Raw genomic sequence first — 9,556 nt, 5'->3', positions numbered from 1 at the left:
TCAATAAAATTTGTCATTACAGTTATTGTAACAGTCAACAGGTTGACTGGAATTGTTAGATTGAATGACATTTGTTTTCACTTCAGACATGTTTTTATTTTTCTTTCGTTATTTCCCATAAAAACCATGCAAGTCCACACAGCAGGAAAGAAAAAAACCCTCCGTGTTTGTATGCTTGTGTGTGAACACAATCTGTCTGAAAAGAGCAACCTATTTATAACAAGGCTAAAAATGACCAGTTCTTCCCCATCAAGATTTTGTTTATTAAAAAACAAACAAAAAGCATCAGTCTGTTTTCCTTTGAGGGAAATAATCTGTTTACTAGTACATAAACTATAATGAAGCCACATACTCAGTCAGCTGCAGCAGCTCCTGCTCTGCTGTGGGAACAGCTTGCAGAGCTGGTGATCAAGCATCATGATTAAGCACCAACTGCGAAAGACTCTCCATGTGTTCAGTCCAATTCAGCTCGGCGCTGATTACACTCATCAGGGCCCCTTATGCTGCAGGGTTTGGAGCTGCACCAACTGCTGTTTGAGATACAGATTTTCCCCAAAATTATTTGATTACTGGACATATGGGTGGAAATAAAAGAGCCGAGTTATGAAAAGGTGAGAGGTGTAAGGGTCACTTGGAAAAGAATATTGAATGAAGGTTGAGGTTTTTGAAAAATTTTCCTATTAGTGTATTTTTGTGGACAAAATGAAAATGTTAAAAATTAGGTTAAATTGTTAAAAGTAAAAAAGAAATGGTAGTATTATGTCAAACATAAACTGCATTAATCCTGCTTATTCTCAGTGAGTCAACTTTAGGTTTGAAATATCAGGTTCAGTGTGAATTTTATTCTTTAAATTTGTGGTTTTATTGTGATCATTTCTACAACACTTTCAAAATGCTACTTCAACCATAACATCTCAACCTAATTTACACTTTTCTGACTTCAGTCATAATATGCTGCAAAGAAAGGAAAAGACAACAAGAATAAAAAAAGAGGAAAGAAAGAGAAAATTAACTTAACCTTTTTCTTTTTTTATTTAGGCTACCCTAATGTGAATGCTGAGTGCTAAACAAGTTTGCTAAAGAAGCTGAAATGGAAATTTTTAGATATAAAAAAGCAGGACACAAGCCACAATCTAAAAGCTAACTAAAAGTCAAAAGTAGCAAAACAATAGCTAAAAGTAGCAAACAAATTTAAAAGAGCAAAAAACTAATTGAAGGTTGAAGGCTAGCTAAAAGTTAAAGGAGCCAAAAGGCTATAGCTTAAAGTGTCAAAAGGTCAGCTAAAAACTAAAAGAAGCATCAGAAGACAAAAATAGAGCAAGTATGCCTTAACAGTTTTCAAGGAGAGCAATTATTTTGAAGGAACTGAAGAGATCTCAATGTATTTCTATGGGGAAAATATTTGTACATAAAGTTAAATATTTTGAAAAGTGTAAAAGTTCCACACACCAGTAAACTTAGCACCCATCTCCTAAAAGAGCTGAATCATTATTATATATTGCACAAAGTTGTTGACTTCAAAAAAACAGAAGGAAAAACAAGCAAACAAAAAAATAGGAGCACAGTGTAAATGCTGACTCAGTATACAATACAGTACAATTATGTGTTTTACTTAAAACAGCCTACTGTTATGGTGCACCTTCTGGATTTGCAAGAATAATCTGTAAAACAAAAAATATATATTTATCATATAATGTTTCTGTTTCAGGATCTGTTTGGCTTCTCTCCTGTAATACCTCCTGTCACCTTGGGGTGTCGCTGTTGGCAACCGTAGAAGAAATCGTTTCATAACAAAGCGTCACTTCCTCTGACCGCTGCTGAAATAAGGTAGTTTATTTCATTTTTTCAGCTAATATTTATTAGACTTTCAACATCTCCACATATGTGAACACCTCGGTTAAAAAAAACCTATATTACCGTGTTAAATAATGATACGATGAGGTGCCAGCGACGTTATGTGGCTACTTGTGCGTCTTCTAGCTGTTAGCTTGCAAGCTAACTATGTAGCAGGTCTCTGCAGAGCTCGAGGGAGACTTTTATTTTGAAAAAGAAAGAAAGAAAACAGCATCTGGAGGACGTCAAACATTTTTTAGACAGTGTGACAGTTAGGGAACAACAGCGTCTTTTCAGGTTATTACATGTCCACGGTAAAAGTTCGTTGGCTGATCAAGTCGATCTCATGTCAATCTGTGAAGGTTAGGTTAACCATTAAGGTATTTCGAGAAGCTTGTTTGATTAATTTAAGCCCTGAGATGACTGACAATAATCATTCAAGTGTGAAGGAGACAAGTCATTGTTGGATGTTTCTCATGAGCTCCACTGCATGTCTTAACAGTTCAGAAATGTAGGGACAGATGCCTGCATCGTGTTGAGTTTGTAGTGGAAGGTTAATGGGGCATAATACATTTCAGTCAGTATTTTGTTGAAATGGCCCGTGGAGTTAGTACCAGTGTGTTTTATCACCCAACACCGCGTGTCAGAGGTTAAAAGGGAAGAATGGTTCAGATCCAGATTAAACACTGCATGGTTAAAAGTTAAAAAACTTTTTATGATTTCCTCAGGCCTTAATGAATTTGTCTGTGACATGTTTTGACCAAAATGCAATAATACCACAACACCATGACATCAGAGCTCTAATCTTTACAGCTTATGTTAAAGAGGGATGTAAGACACTTGACATCTGTCCTTGGATATGGGTGAATACAAACACCACATGACGTGATACAAATGATAAAACTGATTATCATTTGTATCATGTTATGTGGTGTTTGTATTCACCCATATCCAAGGACAGATGTCAAGTGTCTTACTTCCCTCTTTAACATGAGCTGTAAAGATTAGAGCTTCAGTAGCCCTTAAAAACTACTAAAGTACCCAATCAGGTCAAAAGAGCAAACACAAACTCAGTACATACTAGACTGGCACTCAGCAAGTTGGTAGTTTTTTCTTAAATTTAATATTTCTTTTATATGCAGTTTTGTAATGTTCCATCTTTGCATCCAACTCTGCTCATGAATTATGTGATGTGCTGGCCCAGGTTAATCAAACACCCCATCTTAGATTCAAAAGCTAGTAAGTAATGCACCGGATAGCTAAGGTGGTTCAGTTAAGTTGTAATTCCTCCATCACGTCAGGGTTTCATAGTTCTGGCCTTTACTGTCGCTCCATTCATCAGATTTTTTTTTTGTTTCATTTTAAGGTTTAAACTTTAAGAGCTGCATAATTCAAATAAAGTTTATAGGTGTTTTTTTTTGGAACTGCTAATGTGCTGATTGTGCAGTTTCATTAACAATAACAGGTTGAATTTTATATTCTGTATATAAAATATTAGCATTATTAGCTGGTTTTGTTCTGACCTGAAATGCATAACTTCTGATAAAAACTTTATTTTTGCTGTCACTCCTCAGTTTCTGAGCATCATCAGGATTTTGCATTAATGCTGCGCTTCAATGCAAAGTCTCTGTTTCTTCGATGCCGACACGCCACAGTTCTACCTCTGAACCTCAGGAGATGTGCGTCTCTCAGCTCAGGAGAGAACCAGCAGACTGTGGAGGCTCTTTATGAGCTCTCTGTGGACATCCAGAAGGTTCGGAAACTTAAAGGATGGGTGCTACACCAGAGTCCAGCCTACACTAAGGAGGTAGCCAGTCTGCTGAAGGACATGGGGGCCTCGGGGCCCATCATTGCTCGTATCTTAGCTATTCATCCTGAGGCGGTTCTTTGTAATCCGGAGCAGATACAGACTCAGAGGGAGCTGTGGATGTCCGTGTGTCCAGACAAGAATGAGCTGATTGGTATCATTGAGAAATTCCCAGCCTCCTTCTTCACCTCCTCCAGTCACCATGACAACCAGCGGAATAACATTATTTACCTCCAGAGTCTGAACCTCAACAAGCGAGTCATCACCAAACTCATGGCCAGCGCTCCACAGAGCTTCAGCCGGCCTGTAGAGCAGAACCGGGTCATGGTCTGCACCCTCCAACAGGCCTACAAGGAGCTCGGGGGCGAAGAAGCCAACATGAAAATCTGGCTTCAGAAGCTGCTGAGTCAAAACCTGTTTGTTCTTCTCAAGCCTGCAGAGGCGCTGAAGCAGAATCTGGTGTTCCTGAGAGACCAGGGTTTCAGCACTGCGCAGCTCCTTCATCTCCTCTCCAAACTTAAGGGCTTTGTCACCGAGCTGAACCCGGACAGCATGCGTCGCACCCTCACTGTCTCCCAGGAAACTATCGGCTGCTCCGAAGAAGAGCTGCGGGAGATGATCCTCAGGTGTCCCGCGCTGCTCTACTATCCAGAATCTACTTTTACTGATCGCTTTGAGAGCCTCCTCAGCGCTGGGATCAGCATGTCTCAGATCATAGAGATTCCAACCGTCCTGGAGCTGACCCCGCAGATCGTGAACTATCGCATCCAGCGACTGAAGGCTCATGGATATGACGTAAGGACGGGTAGTCTGGATGTTTTAAATGGCACAAAAAAGGACTTTGAGATGAGTTTTGGAAAACTGCAACTGCAAAGAGAGAGACCACTTTTTAACCCTGTCGCCCCTTTAAAAGGAGATGACTGACAATGATTACTGAAAAGAGACTCTAATTGGATACTGCATGTATTCTTATCTTATGTCTGAATAAGATTTCAGTGTCTTACGTCTAAAGGTGCACTTTAGTCCAACGGTTATTTTAAATTACGACTTTTTCAGCAGGACAAAATGCTGTTATGTCATTTTAAACATTTACAAAGTATCCTGTCTGTGAAAGTGCCTTTAATTTTAATCTAAAAACTCTTTTGAAGCTTTCATATTTCTCTTGGTGTAAGAAATGACGCTTCTGGTTTTCTTTCACATATTTTCAAAAACTGTTTTCACAGTTTGCTAAAGTTACAACTAAGAGCATATTTTTTAAAAACTCTTTCTTGCTGCTGCCAAAATGACCAATCTTCTGGGTTGCAAAGTGAATAAAATGCAAATAAATTGTTGCTTATGAGTCATGTAGCAGTTTTTTTTTCATTTGCCTCTTTTCATTCAATTGGTTTATGTTTATTTTATGAAAAGCTCATTCATAATTCAGACCAAAGTAAACTTTATTGCTACTTGAACTGAGCTTAGGATTACTTCAGTCTGCACTTGGGAACGCAGACCTGGTTTTTGCCTTCTGTGTCTTGGATAACAAACATAAAACTAAATGTTTGCAACTTTCCTCCACCTCAGATTCTCAAACTGTGTGACTTCATCGTGGTCATCATCACGCCTGTCGACAGGGCCGTTCTGGGCTGGATTCTGCAGCATTTTTGCTTCTGCTCCCAGAACAGAGCTATGCTGCCAACTGCTACTGTAACTGCAGAAAATGTTCCTTTTAATTCAGAGTTAAGTGGTCCTGGCTGATCGTGTAGCTTTTCTCAGTACGGTCTGATATTATTACTCAAGTAAAGGAGCGCACTGTTATTGCAAGTGTGAATGTTTCTGGGAAGAGATGGATTACAGCGTAATGATGACAAAAAGGCAAATGCAAGGATGCTGACAGTTAATTGCTGACAGTTTGAAAAATTAAAAAAAGAGATGATCCCAGCTCGTTTCACGTTACACCATCACAATAACGCTTTCATAAATTTCTGCCTGACATAACGGCGTAATGATAGACGTGCTGAGTCGCCTATCAAATGTGTTATTGTGCCTAACTGAGGCTTTTCCACTCATTTTATTTACAGCCAGAGAGTCATTTTCACACAATGTTCTTGGAAACACAACTGTTCCCCTCTGGGAAGAAATAAAGCTTCGACTTTTATTGTTGCTGCACAGATGGAGACACTTTATTATAAGCTACTAAAATGTCTTTTAGTTATCACCTTAAATGAATTTGAATGCTTTGAAAAGGAAAAAGGTTTGGATCAGAAGTACTTAATTTAAAAACACTCTTTTTGGCTTCAGCTTAAGCGTTGATTTGAAAATAAGTCAAATTTTGTTGCTTTTCTGTTTGATTTTATTCTATAAAAGGATAGTCTGGTCATTTTTGAAGTGATGTCCATGTGCTGAGCAGAGACTGTAGATCATGTCGTCGGTGCTGAAGCTGCTGAATGTCCCCATCTGCCCCGACATCACGTGTAGTTAGTCAAAAGTTTACTGAAGTTCAGGGTGACTGATACATTCAGGGGCATCGGGACGCGACATTTACACGGTTTATGTCCCGCACGTTTACATTCATGACGTAAAACAGAGACAAACTGTCACACAAAAGTGCACCGGTTTAATTTGAGTTTGTGTTTTTTTACACCAGTATGTGGTTTTGGAAAGAAAAGAGTTGTTTTAAAAGGTTGAAAAACGACATAAAACGAGCCCTCCTTTGGCTAGCCATTAGCCTAGAAAGACTAATGCCCTTTATTCAAACTCTGTTCTGTTGTCACAGCTGATATTAACTATTGATAACTATTTGACAGAACATCACTTTGATGATGACCAGATTATCCCTTTAAGGTTTTTTAAAAAGCATTTGGGTGAGAACTAATTGTATGAAATAATATTTTACTCTCATAGCGGGCCCTGCCTCTACTAAGAGGCCATGTTAAGATGTTCCCTGTGTGGTTTGGAATGTGTTGTAATGCTTCAGAGCTGCTGAAAGCCCTTGAAACCGAGAGTGGCTTTTAATGAGCGCGAGCTTCACAGCTAATGAAGCCATGGCTTTATGCCTCAAGGTTCCCTCGCTCTCACGATGGGGGTCACGACAAAGACAGAGGATGTGTGTGTCCAGATCTGCGGCGTCGTACGTTAACAACTTCCACTTCCCATCTGCCGCCGCCGGCATCACTCACCACGGTCCTGTAGTCATGGCGATGGCCAATGGGCAGAGGATGCGACAGTAAGTGCATCTGGTAATGAATTTGAGCTCAGCAGATGGATGTCTGACTGGAGTTCATTTTTTCCAACCATTCACAACACGGAACCCCTGAGGGGGGCACAACATTACCACGAGTACACTGCAGCTGAAGGTTTCTAATTTTCACTGGCATTTGCTTTAACTCATCAGGTTGCAAGGTTGCGGCGCTTTGTCTCTCCCAAATACAAAGTAATAAACACATGGAGTTAATCAGAAGTGTCAAGGTGAGATGAGACAGGCCTCAGGTGGAGAAATGCAACTCTGATCTATTCCTCACCTTGTGTTACCTTGTCCTTTGTCGACAGCTGTGCAGCTTCGTACCAAGCTCTTAAATTACACCGAGAAGTCAGAAAGGTTAACACGGGAGTGCATGACTGATTCTTTGATATTAACCAAGCTTAACTTAGTGCTGAGGCAGATAAAAGTCATGACTTTTAGCTGGAGCACAGATGGCCTTATCTTTAGATCGGTGATAATGTTGTTACATGTGTCTGTCTGTTACAAAACCACTTAATGAAACCCTCAGAGAGTAATCACTGGATAATCATCTACAACTGAATAATCTTTGGAGTCACCCAATTCAAGATGGCTGCCACAGCCAACTGATTTTAGGAAAAAGAAATATGGCTGTAGCTTAGCCAAAAATCTTGAGCTAATAACCTAAATGTTGGTATCTGAGCATCATCCTCAACACAAACTCAGAGAGCGCTACACATTGAAAATATTTGACTTCAAAACTTTGGCATCAACCCTGTCTGTTAGCAAAATATTTCATGAACCAATAAATGGATTTTAATGAAACCATCAGAACGTAATCACTGGATGTACATCTCCAACTAATATACTTTTGGAGTCAACCCTATCTAAAATGGCCGCCACAGCTAATGGCTACAGCTCAGTCAGTTTTACAGATATTGAGCTAATTCTGGTGTGGTAGTAGCTGAGAGTCATCCTCCACACATTCTCTGAGCACTGACAGATGACGCCGTATACACGGGTGCAGATAACGCCCTGTTCCTTAAAACAATGTTGATTTAAAGCTCCTGCATGAAATGAAAGGCGGCGGGCGATATGCATTCCTAACACTTGCACTCAGTGTAACTGAAGTTGTTAAAGTTTTCTTTGGAGCCATTGGGCCAAAAGTTGTTATTGTTGATAAAAAAAAAAAGTTGTTGCATCATCCACTGTGACTCAAGGAGACAGATAACGTCTGCATTCCAATCAAAATCAGGTTTTTATCGTCATCCAAGTATTTCTGACAAACAAGATCGACCTCACGTTGTGCAGAAAGTTGTTCTGATTGGTTTGCGTTCGCTTTGTGTAAAGCAACATTTAAATGTTCTCTGGTCTAAATCTTCCCCTCTTGTGTTCAGTGGAAAGTTTGTTTTCTGTCACCGCTCGTCGATGACACAACACAAATATATTTTACATGCAGCAGGAGGAAAATAAATGTCACGGTGATGGACGTTCGACGACAAAAAGTAAATAAGATTCTATATTGACCGCCGTGGGAGATTCACAACTCTAAAACGGCTCATCTGTCACAGGTCTGCTGGGCATCATTGTCATTTATTCATTCATGACTGATTTTATCATTCGACTGACCATTTAGGCGCCTCTCTCTCTGAGATGAATCAAAACTGCTCTGCTGAGAAGTGGAGAGCCTGTTTCAGAGAACATGTTTCAGAAAATAAACTGACTTTAATAACAGCCCTGTATCCAAAGAAGGTTATGCCCCGCATTTATTTAGAAACTATTACAAAGAGGGGATATCCGCTGCGGAAATAATATGTTAATTTTGAGTTTTATGAGCAGAAACGTCTCAAAATAATTGGAGAAGAAGAGAAGAAGAATAACCATCTGGAAAAGTGTGTAACACTAAGGTGATATAGCTGTTGAATATTTATCATAATTGAAGCAGGTTGGTAACATTTGTGGAATAATTTAGGCATCTTCAGAAGGCTAACTGTGTCTCCTCTCCCCTCCTGCCCGTGACCCGGATCCTGATCTCAGCAGAATATTTTGAAGAATGGCCTAATTTCTAAAATGCACCTGGAGGAAGGTGCAGAGGAGCGATTATCAAGGATGCATGAAAGTCTTTATGTGCCGAGAACAAGGCTAAAAAGCTACTCTGACAGGCTATAAGCATCATCAACAAGGCATCAGAAGCAGATATGATCACAAAAGCAGGTGTGTGAACTCAGGATCTCCTTTCAAATTTAGTGTCAGTGAACGCAGTTTGTTCATACATCAAGAAATGTAAAGAGGGAGTTTAATATTCAAGAAAAAAATCACATTATCCAGCAACATACTGTTAACTTTGGGCCCGAGCAGAGTCTATAGTGTCTCATGGTCTGATAAATCCAAATTCCAGCTCCTTTTTCATTTAATCTGAATCCTGGATAGTACTTTAACCGCCTACAGACTAAAAGGTGGAGGGTTTATGTGTCATGACTAATCTATATTTATTATCAACCAAATGATGAGCTTTTCAGGACCAAACATCAGAGCAAACATGGTCTGCTCATATAAAAGGTCTGTTTTATTTGTACACCAAAAAAGATGCAGTGGGAGCAACACTTTTAAATAAGCTGCTGACATAAACATCTGAAATTAGTGTATATGCTATGTTCCATCTTTTTATTTCAGCATTTTGCCATTCAAAACAAGTGTCTTCTTTGTGAAAAATAAAA

The 9,556-nt window shown here is 39.5% G+C and overlaps 1 protein-coding gene across 2 annotated transcripts; it reads left to right on the top strand.

The window, feature by feature from the left end:
- Window positions 1-1,720: 1,720 nt before the first annotated feature.
- mterf2 (mitochondrial transcription termination factor 2) lies at window positions 1,721-4,979 on the top strand. Of its 2 annotated transcripts, none has more exons than XM_017418926.3 (2): window positions 1,721-1,827; window positions 3,408-4,979. In XM_017418926.3, the coding sequence occupies exon 2, from the start codon at window positions 3,437-3,439 to the stop codon at window positions 4,562-4,564; it is 1,128 nt and encodes a 375-aa protein (XP_017274415.1). In that variant the 5' UTR covers window positions 1,721-1,827; window positions 3,408-3,436; the 3' UTR covers window positions 4,565-4,979. The 2 variants fall into 2 exon arrangements, with proteins under 2 accessions (XP_017274415.1, XP_017274417.1); XM_017418928.3 differs by lacking the exon at window positions 1,721-1,827 and adding an exon at window positions 1,911-2,213.
- Window positions 4,980-9,556: the final 4,577 nt, after the last annotated feature.

Source organism: Kryptolebias marmoratus, linkage group LG11 (genome assembly GCF_001649575.2).
Source record: "Kryptolebias marmoratus isolate JLee-2015 linkage group LG11, ASM164957v2, whole genome shotgun sequence".
NCBI lineage: Eukaryota > Metazoa > Chordata > Actinopteri > Cyprinodontiformes > Rivulidae > Kryptolebias > Kryptolebias marmoratus.
This window is presented reverse-complemented; position numbering and strand designations above follow the sequence as displayed.

Excerpts from the sequence above, each read along its gene's own strand:
- mterf2 (XM_017418926.3), top strand. The coding sequence starts at position 3,437 with ATGCTGCGCTTCAATGCAAAGTCTCTGTTTCTTCGATGCCGACACGCC.